Source organism: Ochotona curzoniae, unplaced genomic scaffold, assembly GCF_017591425.1.
Source record: "Ochotona curzoniae isolate NIBS_2020 unplaced genomic scaffold, NIBS_Ocur_1.0 contig_2723, whole genome shotgun sequence".
Lineage (NCBI taxonomy): Eukaryota > Metazoa > Chordata > Mammalia > Lagomorpha > Ochotonidae > Ochotona > Ochotona curzoniae.
The window spans coordinates 10,642,478-10,663,476 of record NW_024465573.1 but is presented as its reverse complement, the minus strand read 5'-3'; the positions used below and the strand labels follow the sequence as shown (position 1 = coordinate 10,663,476).

Genomic DNA, 20,999 nt, shown 5'->3' with positions numbered 1-20,999 from the left:
GGCACGGCTGTTCCCGGGAACCGGCTGGGCGGGGAGGGCCAGCAAGCCGCAGAGTTCCGGAGAGAAGTGCCGCGGAACGCAGCCAGGGACCCGGAGCGTCGCGGCGTGCGCCGACTTAGAGCCAGGAAGTCCGGAGGCACAGTGGCGCGTAACTGAATTGCCAGCCACAGCGCAGCCACCCAGATGCGGGACTTGTGAGTGAGTACTTCGCGTCTCTTTCGCTCGGACAGTTGTCAGAAAACTCTCGAACAACTCTTTTCCAGTTCGGAGGCTAGACCCCTGCAACCCACCTTTCCCTGCTCTTCTCACTCGCCCTCGGCGACCCTGGCTACAGGATGCAGAGAGAGGGCAGAAGCTGACCGGCGCCGCCCCCTCCCGACCCAGGAGGTGGAGATCCCGCGGGTCCAGCCTTAACCAAACACCCCTTTTCTCCTCCCCCTGCCCCTATATCCCGGCACCCCCTCCTCCTTGTCCTTGCCCTCCTCCCTAGAGACGGGGGAGGAGAAAAGGGGAGTTCAGGTCGTCATGACTGAGCTGAAGGCAAAGGAACCCGGGGCTCCCCACGTGGCGGGTGGCGCGCCCTCCCCCAGCGCGGCCGGCTCCCCGCTCCTGGGTCGCCCGGACCCTGGCCCCTTCCAGGACAGCCACACTTCGGACGCCTCGCCTGCAGTCTCTGCCATTCCCATCTCCCTGGACGGGCTGCTTTTCCCTCGGTCCTGTCAGGGGCAGAACTGCCCAGACGGGAAGACGAGGGACCGGCCGTCGCTGTCAGACGTGGAGGGTGCCTATCCTGCCGTCGAAACCACGGAGGCCGCAGGACACAGCAGCTCCAGACCCCCAGAAAAGGACAGCGGCTTGTTGGACAGTGTTCTAGATACGCTCCTGGCGCCCTCGGGTCCCGGGCAGAGCCAAGACAGTCCTAGCGCCTGCAGCGAGACCATCAGCCCGTGGTGCCTGTTTGGCCCCGATCTTCCCGTGGAGCCCCGGGCTGCCCCTACTACTAAAGGAGTGTTGGGCCCGCTCATGAGCCGACCTGAAGGCAAGGCTGGCGACAGCCCGGGGACCGCTGGGGCAGCGCCTCACAATGTGCTGCCCAGGGGCCTGTCACCATCCAGGCAACTGCAGCTCCCCACCTCAGCGAGCCCTCACTGGCCCGCAGCTGCGGTGAAGCCATCCCCGCAGCCCACCGTGGTGGAGGTAGACGAGGAGGGCAGCTCCGAGTCCGAGGGCGCCCCGGGTCCGCTCCTGAAGGGCAAACCTCGGGCCCTGGGAGGCCCATCGGCTGGGGCAGGAGCTGCAGCCATCGCGCCCGGAGCGGCGGGAGGAGGCGTCCCCCAGGTCCCCAGGGAAGATGCTCGCTTCTCGGCGTCCAGGGTCGCTCTGGGTGAGCAGGAGCCTCCGGGCGCGCCCGGGCGCTCCCCGCTGGCCACCACCACGGTGGTGGACTTCATCCACGTGCCCATCCTGCCTCTCAACCATCCTTTCCTGGCCACCCGCACCCGGCAGCTGCTGGAAGGGGAGAGCTACGACGGCGCGGCCATAGCCACCAGCCCCTTTCCCCTGCCTCGGGGCTCGCCCTCCGCCTCGTCCACCCCGGTGGCGGCCGGCGACTTCCCCGAGTGCACCTACTCTCCCGACGCCGAACCCAAGGATGACGCGTTCCCCCTGTACGGCGACTTCCAGCCGCTAGCCCTGAAGATCAAGGAGGAGGAGGAAGGCGCCGAGGCCGCTGCGCGCTCCCCGCGTCCGTACCTGGTGGCTGGCGCCAACCCTGCCGCCTTCCCGGATTTCCCGCTGGCACCGCCGCCCCCGCCCCCGTTGCCGCCCCGAGTGCCCTCCTGCAGACCCGGGGAAGCGGCGGCGGCGGCGGCCTCCTCAGTCAGTCCCTCCGTCTCCTCCTCCTCCTCGTCCTCCTCGGGGTCGAGCCTGGAGTGCATCCTGTACAAAGCAGAGGGCGCGCTGTCCCAGCCGGGCCCGTTCGCGCCCTTACCCTGCAAGCCTCCGGGCGCCGGCGCCTGCCTGCTCCCGCGAGACGGCCTCTCGTCCACCAGCACCTCCGCCTCGGGCGCCGCCGCCGGGGCCACCCCTGGGCTCTACCCGACGCTCGGCCTCAACGGGCTCCCGCAGCTCGGCTACCAGGCCGCGGTGCTCAAGGAGGGTCTGCCGCAGGTCTACCCGCCCTATCTCAACTACCTGAGGTGAGAGCGCTGGTTCCCGGGCGCGCGTCGCGGGAGCGGCTGTGGGGCGGGCCTGCCACAGGCGGGCCTGAGGCGCAGGGTCGGCTCCCCCGAGGGTGACCGCCAGGGGGGTGGGCTGCCCGGGCCCGCCACTGGAGCCCTCAATCTCTCACCTTCTTCCCTCCCACCGCCCTTTTCTTCACTCTTTTGGGAACTGGAACGGGACAGCAGAATACACGCCGTTAGGAACTCTTGCCTCCCCGAAGCCCGTGTGGGAAAACTTTCCTCGTCTGCTGCAGGGCAAAAGCAGGTGCAACCCTGCTTTAAAATGTGCAGCGTCACACTAGGCCCAGTGTGGTCCCGCGGAGCGGAAAGGGTGTGGTGGGAGTGGGAGGTTTTATGAAAGGTTTCTTAGAACTGACCAGGAATAGCTGGAAGAGGATCTGAGGCACCATTTCCAGGGAGGGGTGGGACTTGAAGGGTGGTTGGCAGAACCTCCATAGGGTTCCACGTAGGGATTGGGGGTATTTTTAACGTTTTAATTTGCACAGAAATCTTAAGATTGGAATTAATTTCAATTTGGTACATTCAGAGTGTGGGTTTAAAGATTAATCGCTGCAGGACTCCGTATATGCTAATATCGTTTCCCATTCTCTACCCCGTCTTCATTTATTAATAAAACATTTTAATTGACACACAAAAGAAAGGGATTCTGTTGCATTCAGTAACCTCTTGCAGTGTGAAAAGGCAAAGCACTGTTAGCATGTTGAGCAATACTTTAAAGTTTTTTACTTGTCGAATGAACAATCTTTACAGGGTTGAGTTTTCAAAACTTACAGCAAAAACAGTGCTAAATCTATGAGTCCTTAAAGGGAAACTATGTTGTTACTTAGCATACAGGAAGGATATAACATCTTATATGTCATAGTAAACTGCTTCTATATAAGGGGGTTTTGGAAAAAGATTTCTTTTTAGCCAATACCCTTATATATACCACAAAAGTGGTATGCTATTATGCTATTACTCTTTTACGCTGGTGAGGAATGGGTGATAATATTGCAAGTCCGAGTAACCAGCTTACAGTAGGCTGTTGCATCAGGTTTAATCTGGCTGTTGTTGCTAGCTTTGCAATCCCCTTTCCTCCTTCAAACTGGTTTTAAAATAGTATTAGATAACGGTGCACCTGATAGTAAACGGAGAACTTTGTTTTGCATTTCAAGGCCGGATTCGGAAGCCAGCCAGAGTCCACAGTACAGCTTCGAGTCACTACCTCAGAAGATCTGTCTGATCTGTGGGGATGAGGCATCCGGCTGTCACTATGGTGTCCTCACCTGTGGGAGCTGTAAGGTCTTCTTTAAAAGGGCAATGGAAGGTAGGCTCCATTTCCCCCATTCCTTGTTGGTTTAGATGTAAATGGAGACCATCCAATTTTCATGGGTATTATTCTTTGTTGCCTCCAAGAAACAGGGACATTTCTATACAACTTAAGAAAGCTTAATGATCAACGCGGTGTTTTTGATTTTTAATATTCAAAAGTCAATTTGGCTGAATTTTGTATTTGTGTACTCCACCACTTTCAATGTTATGCACAAATGATAATCTTAGGACAGTGCTACTATTTTTATTAATGCTCACTTTATTCTAGTCTCTTCCATATCTTGTATGTATGTAGGACACTTTAAAGTTTTGAGCAAAGGAAAAGTAGCAGAAAATTTTGAAATTATATATGTGCATGTATGTGTTTATGTGTGCATATGTATGCAATAGTCTCAAATAGTTGAGACACAAATATGTGCGTACACTCATATAACACACATTCACATGTGATTCAGGTACATTTTTTACCTGATTTTTTGCCTTTTTCTTACATGCCTATTTATTTAATACTTATAAAATGGTAATTTTAAGACATTTTATATCCTTTTTTGTAAATGTACAAGGTGACAGTAAATATTTTTAAAAAAGAAAAACATGAACAACACAAAAATATGATTTCCAAAATATTTTAAGTAAACATACACATCTTTAAAGTGATTTATAAGAGCTATTTAATAATTTTGGATTAACTGCATAGTATGTTTCAATTTTTATACAAAGTGTTTTTAGATTTCCTATCTACACAAAACAGCACAACACACTTGTACTGGAAGGTAAGAATACAGTTAAAGAGGATTTCACACTTTCTTGCAAAAAGTGTATTTAGTGACAAGTGAAATGGAGTTCAAGGTTTCCACTGGAGTGTTAAGATCATCTCAACAAGGAATCAAAAATCTGAATGTGGAATTTTCTGTTGGCTGTTTCTGAGTTTTCTGATCTTAAGGGTGCTCTGTTTATACTGTGTAGGAAAGGGTGGGGAGTTTCCACATTAAGAGGCTTCTCAAAGGAGTTCATTTAAAAAAATGTTTTGTATATTTTCAGAATATAGTTTATTTTTCACAACAGGTGAATGTGTATAATTCATAGTGATTCAAAAGGTTCCTCCTGCTTTTTTAAAATAATTGTTGTGCAGTGTAAGGAGGGCTGTTAAGCAGGTGGTGGCTGAGTCTTACCTCCAGGCCCTGTCCTCACAGCTGCAGAAGGAGCTTCTCTGTGTGGAAGTCACTTCTCTCAGGGCCTTGGAGCTACCCTCCCTCTCTTGCTTTGACTCTGCTTTCTTGAAAATTTCCTTCTGCCTTATTGTTGCTCCTATTACAGTCTTAGAATATTATAATCTAATAAGCGTAGGACACCTTTGGAATCTCCAAAAGGCAAATTTATTCTAACCCAGATCCTTTTTTATCTTAACAGAGAAACAAGTCCCGAAGGTGTAATTTTGAGTTTCTGAAGATCACAGGACTAGTTAAAAACTGAATGTTATCGAATAGGTTAGCAAATGTTAAAAAAAAAAAGTTAAATAAAATTTAAACAGGAGAAACTAGAAAAACTTAGAAACATAACTACTTTTAAATTGTAATGCCTATAAATCAAAGATGGTATGCAGAAATTCATATGATAAATACTATTTAATTCTGTTACTTCATAAAGTGTGTATATACAGTGAAGAGCAGCTTGACTGTAAAAACAGAAGTGTGCTTTCACATCATTATTATCAAAATAGCATCCAAAATCAGAAAAGATTTTTTCCCAGTTTACTCTTAGAAAGGATTTATTGAGCCCTTACTATTAGCAACATCAAATGAAGACCATATTCAGTTATATTACAGGGAGAAACTTCAGACATTAACAAGCCATTCCTGAAACAAGAGTAAAATTACAGAACTCTGTGAGTAAATTCATTTTTTCATCAATAATCATGTATAGCATATATTTTGGTGTATGGTAAAGATATTATTTCCCTGACTTTGCCTCTCTCCTGCTTAGATCTAAGTTGAAGATAATAGCCACAGGGACTTCTTAGAGATGCTGTAATGATTAAGTTAATTGGTTCATGTACAGTATTTGAAAAAAGGTTTGGCTGATTCTCACTCCTTCTTAATGGTGGTATTTTTACTTCATGGGAAGATATGAGACACGCCTGTTTTGTAAAAACAAATGTTGGTCCCTGAGAATTGGGAAGAGCTTTTCAAGTGCATACTTTCAAAGAATGGAAAGATTATAGTCTTACTGAGTGTTGAATATTCATATTAGGAAATGGTGAAAGTTAAAGGTTGGTGACTTGCTAATGCTTGAGGGAGTTGGGAAAGGATTGATGATTTAAGGTAAAACTTCTGAGAGCTTGCAAAAATGAGAAAGATGAGTAGGCCTATCATGATTAGAGAGAAATGCCAGGTGTGAAATCCAAAGGTAGTGATGTGTAATGAGCTACATGTGGATGTCAGTTGGGTTAGAGTTGAAAAGCAGTGGACAGCAGTAAGAATATTTTTTCTAAGAGTAGAGGTGAAATGGTACAATTATAAGGTGCTTTCTATAGGTCGGTGACCAAGTGTTTTACAGATCTCAACCCACTTGTCATAATGTAAGTATTCTAATTATCACACTTTACAAATGAGGAAACTAGGGGCCTGCAGTAAGTGGCTGCAATCACAGTTAAAGAAGTGGTGGCACCAGGATTTGAACCCGTCAGGTGTGACTCCAGAAACCCTACTGTAGATCATTGTCTATTTCTTATACTGGGAAATGTGGCCAACGAGAAATAGCAGAAGGGTGGTAGATAAAATATGAATAATTAATGTCATATCTTAGAAAGGTAAAAGGAAATCTTAAAAAGGAGAATGTAAGACCAGGTGGAATGAGAACCATGTGACATAAATGAATCAAATCCTCTTCGTATTTAGGATGACAATGAGATGGCCACATCTAGGTACAACTAGTGTGCCCCCACTTTTCTTCTAAGTTAAGATTGCAAAGGGATAAAGCTGTGAGGGCAGCCTGCAGAACACCAATGAAACACACAAGAATTTATAGGTAAAGAAAAAAGACACCATTCATGAAGTAGAATAAAGGAGTGGGGAGAGATGATGACTCTTAACCTAACCAAAATATTTGCAATCTTCACTTATTTAAAAAACAGTTAATCAAATAGTTAATTGAATTGCTTTGCCAAGACTTGTTTCTGATTAGTCAAGAATTGTCATACCACCTTTCAAAGAGATGAAATAATAATGACTTGTCAGTGCTGCAAATGCAGGCAAGTGATCTGGTGTTGTAAAAGCAAGAATATTTCTCATCGACTCTTCTTGGCATTTGCAAAGCATGTAGTAATTATTTGCTAAGGAGCAAAATAACCAATACTGACATTTTATTGGAGCATTTTACTACATAGCAGCATTTGTAGTGAATATATGGTTGAATAAATATTATAACATTGTTGAAATGTAATATTGTTAAGTCTTTAGGGTAAGTAAGCATTGCTGCATTTTAGTTTTACCAAAGTGCTATTTGTATTCTTTTATATGGGCTTAAATACTCATGAGTGGCCTTGATTATCTTCATTCATGCAGTAATTCATTGAGTACCTGCTATTTGGAGATGCCATGCTGTGCTGAGAAAACAACAGAATGCGATGTATTGACAGTGCAGTTTACTGTACGAGGAAAGAGAGGAGAGAAACATTTCATTAATTCATATGTACATAACTAATTCACATGTACATTACACACATAGAGATGTGGTAGCTTATGCAATGTTTACACAATTAGAAAGTTGATCACAACTGCAGTTCAATTTTTTAATGTTATATGTGTGCTGAACATGTACAAACTACTTTTCTTGTCATTATTCCTAAAATATTGTGGTATGACAATTATTGATGGAATATTTACTTTGGATTCTTGTGTTGTAGGTAACCTAGAGATTAAGGTATACAGAAGTAAGTCTATATGCAAATACGTTGCATTGTATATATTGGGCTTGAACATCCTTGAGTTAGGGTATGTGCCTTGGGTTCTGGAACCAGGTTTCCAAAGATACTGAGGGACAAGTATACTTACTGAGGAGGCCATGATTACACATCAACCTAGTATTACCTTTTATGTGCAACAGAACTTCTGAGAATTAAGAATTGGGGATTTTGACTGACCGGAACTTTGCTCTGTTGGCTCTACCTTCAGACCGGAGGGGGTCTCCCCAAGAGGCCACTGAACTTGTCTGGACAATAGGATGCTGGACTTTATGCTGGGTATATGCTTGCGGTGAGGGAATTTCAGCTGAACTTGAGTTGCGGTTGTGCAGCAAGGTGGAGGAGTCCACTATGGGAGGAGGGGTGTGGGAGGGGCGGGGGGGAATCCCCAGTGCTTGTAAAACTGTATCACATAATACAATGTTAATAACAACAAAAAAGCTGGTGATAATGACCTTTACTAAAATTCCTTTGTTTCACTCTCTTAAACACTGCTTTCCCCTAAAAGATTTAAAAATAAAAATATTGAGCTTTCAAAAAAAAAAAAAGAACATTGTAATGTAAGTTCAGTCACTCATCATTCATTTATTCATTCATACAAAAACAAAATGCTGCCTTTGTGCAAAAATTTGTGTTCAATGTTGAACACGAGTGAATAAGCCAAACTTAGTGATGAGAACATTTGAACGCAATGTTAACACAAGTCAAGATAGGTATGAACTAAAGATTGTAGAAGATGGAAACAACCAACTCTGGTGTTTCTTTATTGGAGTTTAAATAAGAAAAGATGAATCCTGATTAAGCATTAGATGAAAGCATCATTTTTAAAATTAGTTAAATTGTAGTTTGTGGCAATGTTTGTGTTAACAATGAGGACCATAGTGGTAGGACTTTTGTGAAACAGAAGTGTTAGTGAATGCGTGTTAGTGAATCCTGCAGGCAGGATTGGTCCAGGATTGAAAAGATGTGAACTGACATCCAGAGCACCTCTCAGTGACTTGGTAGTTGGCTCTTTCCTCTCTAACTGCTTTTTGCTCAAACTCTTTCTAACTTCCATCTTCAGTGGATGTCCTGAAGTATCCCAAACATTGATGTTTACCAATTTCTCATTTAATTGTTAGCATTCTCTAACTAGAGTGTCGTCAACTTGTCTAATTCAATACTTACATAAATAATAGGCAGTTTAGGAGTGAGCATCTGGCACAGTAGCTAAGAAGCTGCTTGGGGAAAAGGATTACAGCCTAGGAAGAAGGGCTAGCAACAGAAGAGGAAGCAGAGGCCCAAGAACAGATGCTCGTGAGATATTCCTTGTTATGAACATGACCTGTAAATGCCTGGGATAGGTGCCTGGGAGCAAATCTGGAATTGTTTACTGCATTTTTATATTATGTTAATGTTTATAAAATCTAAGTAGATTTCTTATTCATGATACAGATTTAAACGCATAGGGGATCTTCTTTTTATTACCTCTAACTACCAGAAAACCATGAACAGGTGTTTGCTGCAAATAATCACTTTGTGTTAATAATACTTTGGGAAAATAAAGGTAGGCAGTGACATCTAATATGAGTGGCAAAGAAGGCTGGCAAGAGAATACAGCAGTAACATAAGATGAGAGTAACTATTAGGGCTAGAATGGACCACGTGCTCTGATTCATCTGAGTATTAGAAAACTGGTTTTCTAAGGTTTAGAGATGTTATGTGTCAACATTTATATCTTACTCAAAAATAAGAACTAAATAATATTAGTTTTACTTGTCCTAACACTCATTCCCAATACAAACATCAGTTACATACCATTGCAGTATGCAACCTCCCCTTAGGGATGGGTCGCTGTTTTATTTTGCACTCATCATCACTTCTGCGAACTTCCTGTTTGGTTCATACTTGGGATGTGTCAAAGCACTGTAGCATGTCTAAGTCCATAAAACAATCCCAAAGTCAAAACTCACACCAGTTAAAGCACAACTCAACATTGAAAGTGGCAGAGCTGAAATTTCATTTCCTTCTGGAAATAGCTACTTATTAAATATGGAGCTTTAAACTGGACAATGTAATATAATTCCTCAAGAAATTGAGAAACAGAAATTATCAAGAAGACAATTTGAAACTTGTATTTAGTATCTATTATAGAAGCTGAGCCTTTCTCTAAAAATATATTTTGCTGGAGATTTTGGCTAATTATAAGAAATCATTGTCCAAATTAAGGCTTTTAGAAACCTAAGCAGTGATGTACATGGTTGTATGTCCATCAGGTTCATATTGAGGATCCCAACCTCCCATGCGGTGGTATTAGGAGGTGAGGCTTAGGATAAGATTAGATCATGAGGGCTAACACATTGGGTTAGTGCTGTTAAGGAACTTATCCCTGAGAGTCAGCTCAACCCTTCTGCCTTGTAAGGACACAATGAGAAGATACCCTCTCTGCCGAATATTCCAGTGCCTTGTTCTTGGACTTCCCAACTTCTGAGTGGTGAGAAAAAATTTCTGTTGTTTGTAACTCACCCAGGTTATTCTGTTTTGCTGTAGCAACCCTAATGGTCTAAGACAACCTAGAACTCAGAACGTAAAGCAAAGTGCTGTGATCTTTTCAGCAATGGTTAAGGTCATGTGATATAAAACTTAATTGTTAACCAATTTTGCCTAAGATAAAGGAAAACATTTTAGAAGACTTTTTTGAATGTTTCTGTGAAGTCCACATAAACAAGTTATTGTGCTCCCTACTTTGATATAAATGACTGAAATAATGCATGTAATAAAATAAGCTGGTGGCAAACTAAATGCATACAGCAAATTTTTTGAAAAATATGTGGGAAAATGCTGCATAAGATTTAAAGAAATAAGTATAAGAAATGGTATTGTGAGGTTTACAAGACCAATGAGAGAAAAATGCTTCATAGGTCTTGCTTTATAGTACAGTGAATTAATACTACAAAGTGATTGCAGAAAAATTCACTAGAGGTGTGGTTGTATGCTATGGGGGGTAATGAAATAATTAAGGCAAGTTTGCACCACATGGTCACTGGGCTCATAAAGACCCATAGTTTAGCCCAAATTTACCTTGTCTGCTATTTGTTTGACACCCTGTTGCAGAAGCTTGTCCACATCCTAAGCAGAGAGTCCAGGATATCCTCTTACTTAGTGCTAATTTTTTCATCCCATCCTGGAGAGACTGGGACAGAGTAAGACTCAGGCAGATTGCCTACTTTTCCTCAGTTCATCTTCATCTTTCTATTTTTGGGAAATAGGAACTCTCAAGGGCAGGAGACAAAGAGGGTTTCATTTTATTTGAATTAAGAATATCATAAGAAGCTTCAGCATGGTTTTGATAGTTGCTAGGCTCTGTTTCAGGTTTTGAAATGCATAAAATATTTTAGATTAGTTGCTAAAGCAAACATATAAGATGATAAACTCTGAATAATAATTTCTGTACTACTCAATTCTTGTGGAAAAATTGTGGCTAAGATGTTAAAAAGTTTAAAAGGATTTCAGTTTACGTTTATAAGTACCATGGCATATGAAATGAATTTACTGCTTCCTTTATAGAGAAGCAGTATGCTACAGCACACACAGGTTGAAGTGAAAAGAGCACTCCATAATGTCATCACTGTGGTTAATTGTTAACACAAGACCCGGAAACTACGGAGAACCTTAATGATGCATGACAACATGATGTGGTATGACTAAGAAAACCTCTTTTACCACACAGCAGCACTTGTAAAGGGTTGTTAAAGATGAGCTACATGTTTTTCTGTATGAAGGGATGTGTGCTCTAAATTGCTGACATTTTGTATGACAAGTGTCTCAGTAGTATGCTACTTAGGAGATGCGTATTTAGCAGAAAAGATACTTAAGCTGCCTGTTGTTAATTCAAGACAATGTTCTTGATGTAAAAAAAGGAAGTAAGTCCTTTATGAAAATATGTAGAGAGCATTTTGAATATCAGATGTTAGAGATGATTAAATTGCTATTTGATTTTTTTTTATTATGAAAACTTTATATGGGATCTTAGCTTCATTGCTACCTACTTAAACACTTAGAAGCAGGATTTTCTAACTTGTTGATAATAAGCAGAGTTTCAATGGTTAGATTCTGAACTTACCTAATAACAGAAGTACCATTGACTGAATGAATACTTATTATATGACAGGAGTTTGGCTAAATGAAACAGAAAGGTTAAATCACTCCAATACAAAAATAGCAAATAAACTGCAGAGCTAAGATTGGAACTCAGGAAATCTTCTCCCTTATCCCTTAAATATTGCCCATTATCTAGTCTTTGTCCTAATTATTTGTGATTAATACCGACAGTAGGAGAATAGAAGTTTCCTGGCTGAATTTGTGGAGGAAAAAAGCTTAGCATAATTGGTAGGTGAGATCAGGAGAAGCCAACTGCTCTGCACTCACTAATTCTCCAGATGGCTGTCTTCCACCTTTCCTTCTCGCTCTACTGTCCTTACTATCAGCTGATAACCCTGCTTCTTAATATGAGAAAATGTCCTAAAACTATGGCTACTACATGCACTCTTGGGGCATTTGACCTGCAACCCACAATGTCCTTCTATTACTAGGTATCTACAATTTTTCACAGCAAACTCACTCCCTGTGCACTAGATCCAGACCCCACTCAGAAGCAGGCTCCAGATTTCTTACCTCCCCTTAAGTCATTTTTCTCCTTTCCATTGGATCATATCTTGAACATACAAACATACTATTATTTCTCCTGTATCAAACCGAAATGCATCTGTTGATTCTACTCGCCCTTCAGCCACCAAAAATTTTACATTCTTTTTGTATAAACCATTGAGCTTTATTTTTCTACTGCCTTTTAAAACAAATTCAATGACTGTTTTTTTTTTTTTTTTTTTTTTTGCTTCTGTCACTCCACCAAAGCTTTCCTTGACGCATTTACCATCTGAGAGCCTTCCGGAGTCCCATATTCATCTATTAATGCTACTTGACAGTTGGTGACTCTCCTTTCTGGAAATAAATTAGACTGAACAGTTCAGACCTTCTTTAGCTGTTAAAATTGTAGTGTCCATTACTCAATGTTTGAATCTCTTCCCTTTCATTTGTAGATTTCTTCAGTAATCTAACCCAAATCTTACAGTTGTAGATATTCGGCCCTACTATGACCCCTCTTAAACTTCTTTCTCCAACTCAGAACTTTCCTTTGAATTCCAGATTTGTATATATAACTCTTTACCTCCTATCTTCATGGTATGACGAGTGTGCAGCTCAAATAATGAATCCAAAGGTTAACTCCTGATCTACTTTGGATTCTGTCTAATAAACTAGTGCTTTTCTTTCAATATTTAAACTGTCTGCTTCAGAATTACCTTGGCATCAGCCTCATTCCTGATGGAAGGAATCAACATATCTGGAAGAGGGATTCAGTAATTTGCATTCCAATGAGCTATCAACTATTTCTTTTTTTTTGGCATTTTTTAATTGTTATTAACATTGTATTATGTGATACAGTTTTATAGGCACTGGGGATTCCCCCCACCCCTCCCACACCCCTCCCCCCATAGTGGATTCCTCCACCTTGCTGCATAACCACAGTTCAAGTTCAGTTGAGATTCCTTCATTGCAAGCATATACCTAGCATAAAGTCCAGCATCTTTTTTTTTTTTTTTTTTTTTTTAAGATTTATTTTTATTATTTTTTCATTGGAAAGGCGGATATACAGAGAGGAGAGACAGAGAGGAAGATCTTCCGTCCGATGATTCACTCCCCAAGTGAGCGCAACGGGCCGATACTATGCCGATCCGAAGCCAGGAGCCTCTTCCGGGTCTCCCATGCGGGTGCAGGGTCCCAAAGCTTTGGGCCGTCCTCGACTGCTTTCCCAGGCCACAGGCAGGGAGCTGGAAGGGAAGCGGGGCTGCCGGGATTAGAACCGGCGCCCATATGGGATCCCGGGCGTGCTAGGCGAGGACTTAGCCACTTGCGCCACCGCGCCGGGCCCGAGTCCAGCATCTTATTGTCCAGATAAGTTCAGTGGCCTCTTGGGGAGACCTTCTCTGGTCTGAAGGTAGAGCTAACACAGTAAAGTTCCGGTCAGTTAAAATCCCCAACAAAGCACCAGTATCAATATACAACGTTATGGAATTAATTGACATAGTATTGAGTAAACAATATGTTAAAAACAATGCAAGTTCAATTCTTCAAAACATCTGAGTTGAGACAGTATCAATGACAGGTTCAAAAAATAACAAACAACCAAACAAAAATTACAGGTTAAATCAAGGCAAACATGTGGTATCTAACCTTTTGGGATTCGCTCATTTCCCTTAGCATTATAGTTTCCAATTGGGACCATTTAGCCACAAAGAACTGCATTTTGTTTTTTTTTAATACTGAGTAGTATTCCATGGAGTAGATGAACCAAAGCTTTCTTATCCAATCTTCTGCTGATGGGCATTTCGGTTGCTTCCATGTTTTTGCAATTACTGATTGTGCTGCAATGAACATAGGGGTGCATGTTGGTTTGTCGTGAAACAGGTGTTTTGGATATATTCCTAGGAGTGCTATTGCTGGGTCATATGGTATGCAGATTTTGAGTTGTTTGAGTGTTCTCCAGACTGAGTTCCATAAAGGTTGTACCAACTTGCAGCTCCACCAGCAGTGGAGTAGGGTTCCCTTTTCCCCGCATCCTCGCCAACAAGTGTCGTTGGTGTTCTTTTTTGTGTGGGCCAATCTTACTGGTGTTAGGTGGTACCTCATTGATGTCTTAATTTGGATTTCTCTTATTGCCAGGGAACTGGAGTATTTCTTCATATGTTTGTATCAACTATTTCTTTAAGTACTTTTGACTTAACCAGGAGCCAGGGACTTTAATCTATGAGGTGCCTCAGTCTGTTTTGGACCAAGTTAGCTTTAGAGTCAATGAGAGAGGTGAACACAAAGTCCTACATTTTTGGCTGGTTCTAAGATTATTTAAAATATTCTTTTATCTAGACCCAAGGGTCTTCAAAACTTGACTGGGGATTAAAAAAAAAACCCTATTTTTCATTCCTGAGAGCAGTTAAATACAAAAGTAGCATGCTCTTCTGGCAAGAATTCTCCCTTCTTCAGAATGAATTCTAACCGTTTGTGAGCTGACAAGGAGAGAAGGTGGAGGCTAACACTTTGTGTGTCTTTTTTTATATATATTGGGTACTGTAATGGACACATTCGTTGTATGTAGTTCTCAAGAGATGTTTAAGGAGTTAACTACCGTTCCATCTTTCCTGGCAGAGGAGCTGAAACTAGAAGGTTAGCAACTTCCCTGACACCATCCATTAAGGTTAGTAAGGAATCTAGCGAATAAACTCATTCCTGCCAGACTGCAAACACTAAACTGCTTCTGCTACCCCACACTGTTCAGCACTGCAGTTGAAGGAAGACTTAGCAGTAACAAGTAATTAAGACACTTACCAGGAAGAGACGTTAAAATCTGATGGTAATCCAGTCATATTTGAGGGCCTAGGCCTAAATAAAACTTCGGAAAATGTTAATCAAGTATTGATATAATTTGCTTTAATGTATATACACACACACATATAAATCTTTTAAAGAAAACACAAAATGTGAAACACCAAAGAATATTTTAGTGGAAGAGCCAATTTAGATTAAAATACAGGTGTGTAAAATAAGAAAATACTTCAGCAATATGCAAAATGTAGCAATAAGTTAAAAATCTATTGGAGGCTATAAAGAGCAAAAAATAATTACCAATTTTACAGAGTTCATATTTAGAGTCAGAAAAAAAAGGAAAGCTGGTGAAAATCACTAAATGTGACAGTGTTTTTACTAAGTACTAGTCAGCGTGATGAAATTTCAGTTCATTTGGCTAAGTCAATACTATAGCCATATAGAATATATCTATAGGTGAGAGAACTAAAGTGGCTAGATAATTTGTCATGGCACGGATACTTATAGAACCGAATTTGAGTTTGAGTCTATTTGACTCTCAAGCATATGTTGTTATCATGATACTGTTGGGTAACAGATGTGAGAAATAGAAAAAAGATGTTCAATCCTTAAAAGATATTCCAAAAAAAAAAACCCTAAAAAACAAATTCAGCAGAAGTGTGAATTGATTATAGAAAATAGCACATATATATGTAATGAACTCCTATACCAATGTTAGAAAGTTGGTTGGTATTCAGAAACTATTTTTTATTGAGTAGTCATTGTCATTACCTTTTTAAAATCTTTTTTATTTATTATTATTATCGTTTTATGATACAGTTAAAAAGGCTACTGGTATTTCCCTTATTTCAGTCCCAACTCCCCTCCCCCCACCTAGTTCCTCTATATCATTATTAATACATAGTTGTTCATACACAGTCATATGTCCATCATTGCAGGCATGGACAATGGCAGAGAGTCTAGCATCCTATTGTCAAGATATAGTAAACAATTTCATTGTAAGTTCATCTTTGTCTGGAAGTAGAGATGTATACAACATTGTATCCTCACATCTGGATATGTTAGTCTCCATTTCACAGTTACTGTACATCCCCTCAAATGAAAAGTCATAATACAAAGTCAACAATAAAGAAAAATAGAAATTTACAATGCCATGAAGTTAGATAACATGTTACTAGAAATGACAGTCTCCATTTCACAGCTGCTGTACATCCTCTTAAATGAAAAGTCACAAAGCAAAGTCAACAACAGGAAGAAAGAAAATTAACACCACCATGAAGTTAAATAACATGCTACTGAATGACTAATGTGTTGCTGAAGAACTGAAAAAAAAATCAAGAACCTTCTTGAAGAAAATGATGCTACTGTATCATCTATGAGTCATTGAAGAATTTAATCAGAAGAAACTGCTTTGAAGAGATGAAAAAAACAAAAACAATAAGTCAAAATCCATGAGATCTAGTTTCTGCTGATTTTTGTTGGTGAAATGTGTCTCAGTAGGCAGCAGATAGATGGGTTTTGTTTTTTAATTCAGTCTACTAATCTATGAAGTTTGATTGAGCTTATGCCTCTTACATTCAGGGATAATATAAATAGGTGGTAATTTGGTTCTGTCATTTTAGCAATAGGTTGTTCATTGATTTAGTCTTCTGCTGCTTTTTTACTGGGATGTTCTTCACATGTGCCTTTGGTTTTGGTGGATACTATTCCTCTTCTCTGTCAAGAGAACATCTTGAAGTATTATTTGTAGGGCAGGTTTGGAATTGGCATATTCTGTTAAATTTTCTTTATTATGGAAGAATTTTATTTCGTTTTCAAAGACAAAGGAAAGCTTTGCTGTGTACGTTATCCTGGGCTGACATTTTTTTTTTTTTTTAGAATCTGGAATATGTCACTCATTTCTCTTCTTGCCTGTAGAGTTTTCTGTGAGAGGTCTCCTGTGAGCTTAATTGCCATTCCTTTATATGTCAGTTGATTTTTTTGACATGCACATTTAAAGATCTTTTCCTTATGTTTGATTGACAAGAGCCTGATGATCATGTGTCGTGGTGAAGATCACTTTTGATCAAGTCTGTTGGGAGTTCTGTGCCCCTCATGGATGTTGTTTCTCAATTCTTTCTCTAGATTAGGGGAATTTTCCTTTATTATTTCATTAAATATATTTGTAAAACCAGTATCTGTTTCTGCACCTTCTGGGACTCCCACAACTCTCATATTGGGTCTTTTAATAGTGTCTTTCAATTATTGAATACTTTTTTTAGCCTGATCCAGCTCTGCTTCCAGCTTTTTGTTTGCTTCCCCCTGGTGACAGGAAATATCTTCTAATTCTGAGATTCTTTCTTCTGCTTGTTTCATTCTATTTGGAGACTCTCCACTGTACTTTTAATTTGCTCTACTGTGTTCTTAATGTCTGATATATCAGCCTTGATTTGTTTTATTGCTGCTGTTTAACATATTACTGTTTCACATATTCCTTAAATTCTCTTGTATGTACTTCTCATTGTTGATCAGAAGCTTTATAATGAGCTTTCTTAATTCTATGTCCCCCATTTCCTCTATGTCTTCCTCAGTGAACTCTGAGGTTGACAAAGGGTTTTGCTCCTTTGCAGGGGAGTCTTCAGTAATATTCATTGTGGCTTTGTCTCTTCTTTTGCTCATGGTCATTGTACTTTTGGTTATCAGATTCTTCTCCTTGGAGCAGGTTTCTAAGCTGTGTCACCCACATGTCTACAGTTCAGTTTTACTTATTGCAGCTGGCACACATCTCTTTGTTTGCAGTGACTTGTGCCACTCCTTCCAGTGAGTTCCAGGTCTAGGTTCTTATGTTAGATTTCCACCGTGGTCTCCACAGTCCCAGCTCCTGCCTCACCACTCTGTACCTCCTATGATACTGTGCTGAGGTTGCACCGTTGTCTCTGAAACCTTTCTCCCACTTCTGGTTGGAGCAGGTCCCAGGATTAGGGAGACAGCAGGAGTCCTATATAGCTAGGTTGTCGGTGGTGCTGATCTTGCAGGAACCTGTTGGCCATTAGGTCTGGTGCCATACGAACCTATTTTGACCCGTACGATGCCACAGTTGGTATTATTTTCCTGTCGGACGAGTGCAATCTATTGAACTCAATGAGTTCTTGCGAGCTCAGCACATGTGCAGCTTACTGTTGTCCTCTGCAGTCATAAAACTTTTGCCACAGTGTACAAAATGACACCTGATGTGCCACTGCTAGAGTTTTTGATCTGCTGTCAGGTCTGAGGGCTACCCATACCTGTCTTGGGTGGAACCTGTAAAATGCGACATTGCTGCAGTTCACTGAGTCAGAAAAGAGTTCACTCCCAGTTCGGAGCATAATCAGTTATTTCTCTTGCCTTTGCTTCCTTATGCAAAATGGCACCCAAAGCAGTTCTAGGGGGCTGTTGTCCTGTGAAATCCACCTTGTTCCCCCAATGCCTGTCTTGGATCTGCTGCTCAATCTTTGCTCCTGGTCAAATCAAACAGTTTTGGTGGCACTGACAATTTCCTGCCCTGTGATTGGCCCTTTGCCCTGATTGGTCTGCCTTGGTTATCTTAAAGCTGATTGGACAGTTTGACAGATAAGTGGGAGGGGTGGAGCTTAGCGGATGGGAGTGGCTGGAGCATAACGGAATTAACGGTCATAACGGTTTTTAACGGAAGATTGGAATAAAGCGCCTCAGAGACTCTCTCGAGTGTCGGGTGATTTCTTCCACGGGAAGGGAGGACCCCCGATAAAACAGACCAGCAGGATGGACAGTTCTTTGTCTGAATTCACCTCCCAAGCTCCCAGTGAAAGTGCCGTCCCACCTGGTTGATGGTGAAGTTCAGATCGCTGTTAGCTGACTGCTGCTGGATTATCAGTCACTGTAACACCATACCATTGTTTTTGCTGCTTTCCTATGTCTGTCAGTATCCACAAACCCCTCTGCTGTTTTTCTGCCCTCTCCTATTTCCTAGAATGTGTTCTCTCTGCTTCATCCTGATTAAATGTTTCTCCATTCATTTAAATGTGTCCTCACCCTATTCCGCCATCTTGATTCTCCTTTAAGATTTTATTCTGTGTCTGTCATGTGCCACAGATGTTATGATGCTTCAGGCTTAACGCAATGACTGACATCTTTATGGATTAGAGATATAATATGCTAAGATATTAAATCATTTATTCAAGGTCATAGAGATAACAAGTGATAGAACTTAGACAATAAAAGTAGATTGAACCATGAAGAATACATCCCAAGAAAGATTGAAGCCAAGAACCAGGAACAAGAAATTCATGGTCTTTGATAATGCTCAATGAGATTTTATTCCATTCTTTCTGAGCCTTGCCCTCAGTTCCTTCATTTTTACCAAAGTCCTTTGGATTTTTTTTAAATTTTCATTAGAAATGCAGATTTACAGAGACAAAGATCTTTCACCTGTTGGTTCAGTCCCCAAATGCCACAAATGCATAATGACACATATTTTAATGGCCAGAAATGAGCCAATCCAAAGCCAGGAGTCAGGAACTTCATCTGAGTCTCCCATGTGTTTAGAGGATCCCAAGGCCCTGGGCCATCCTCTTTTGCTTTCTGTGGCCACAAGTAGCCTGTGGATCATTTATTAAGGTACTCTAATCAGTTCCTTACTGTCCAACACTCTGTCATAGCCGTCCAGATATTTATTCCTCCCTTCCCTTTTAACCTCAGTTTTACATGACCAGCCTCTGACTATTGGAAAAAATAGTCGCAAATTTGCTCTTCTGTGTGCATCTTCGGAGTACTGTGGATTTTGAAAAACATACCAAAAAGTTGACATAATAGTACAGTGAACATTTGTTCTCAATTATTTGATAATAAGTTGCAGATTTCATATTTCACCTCTTAGTACTTTAAAATTATGTCTGAAAGATAGATATACTTTATTAGAAAAGAAACATGCTACTCCTCAGAAATGTAATGCTATAATGAGTTTTATCATTTTTCAAATATTAGGAGTTCTATTGTTTCTTAAATTTGCTATCTAGAACAATTTTTTCTATTCAGTATCCAATCAAGGGCTATGTATTTCATTTGCCAATAACTCCATTTAGTATCTTTTAATCTAAAAAATCATGGCCCATTTTTGTCTTTTAGAACTTAGTCTATACTAGGTTTTTTGTGAAAAGTCCCTTAATCTGAATTTGTCTTTATTTTCTCCCCACATGAATAGATTCTCATTAAATATTTTGAGAAGAATACTTCCCAGGCCAGTGATGTTGCAGTACTCTGATTTCATGATCTCTCTTATCTATGTAAAACTTGTTAGGAGCATAAAAACTATCACATTTAGAGATTATGTCTGTCAGTGTTTATATGGCAGAAGCTGACATATTTTCTGAAAATTTTATCAATTTTTAAAACCACAGACCTACTTGCTAATAATTTTTCAAACTAAAAAATATAATGACAACAATGGTATTGTTTGGTCTTTTGTAATTCATTTTACTGTCTGCTTTGTAGATATCAGTGTGAATTCTCATATTACCATTGACATTCAGTGTTTTTAATGGATTGTTTAGGTTGAAGATCATAAAGAAAAGGTGACCTTACACAGATATGTATTTGGAAAATAGAGGAGTATTTTAATTGTCCTTTCAAACTTAATGAATGGTGATGATTTTTTTAGGGATTGTAAAAGGTTGATTTTTAAAATTATTATTTCTGATATTATCAGCTATAAATATTTATAGTTCTTTCTTCCAAGAGGCAAATCAGTAATCTTAAATTACAGTTTACAATGGATAGCACACTAGATGCTTATTTATATTTAATTATCAATGCTTAAACTTGTTTTAAAATATTTGTGCTCTAGTAGCTATCAATGGCTGCAAGTGAGTTAGTTTTGTTTTTTATTCTTTCCTTTCAATGTGTCATTATGCATTGAGTGTATTTTAGTCATGTGAATGAGTTCTTTATTTGATCTGTCTGGTAGTTTTCTGTTTCTAATAATATGTTACTACAGCTGGAGTATGTTATAAAGACGAGAGGCTTATTTTGTTTCAGAGCACTGCTCCACGTTGGGGAGCCACTTCTGCTGATGG

General features: G+C 40.7%; 1 protein-coding gene across 2 annotated transcripts in view; it reads left to right on the top strand.

Annotated features, from left to right (window-relative positions):
- Positions 1 to 525: 525 nt before the first annotated feature.
- Positions 526 to 20,999, top strand: part of PGR (progesterone receptor) — a 66,873-nt gene continuing 46,399 nt past the window's right edge. For both annotated transcript variants that reach the window (XM_040977212.1, XM_040977211.1), the window contains exons 1-2: positions 526 to 2,198; positions 3,398 to 3,549. In XM_040977212.1, the coding sequence (XP_040833146.1) occupies positions 526 to 2,198; positions 3,398 to 3,549 (1,825 nt within the window). The remainder of the gene's footprint in view (positions 2,199 to 3,397; positions 3,550 to 20,999) is intronic.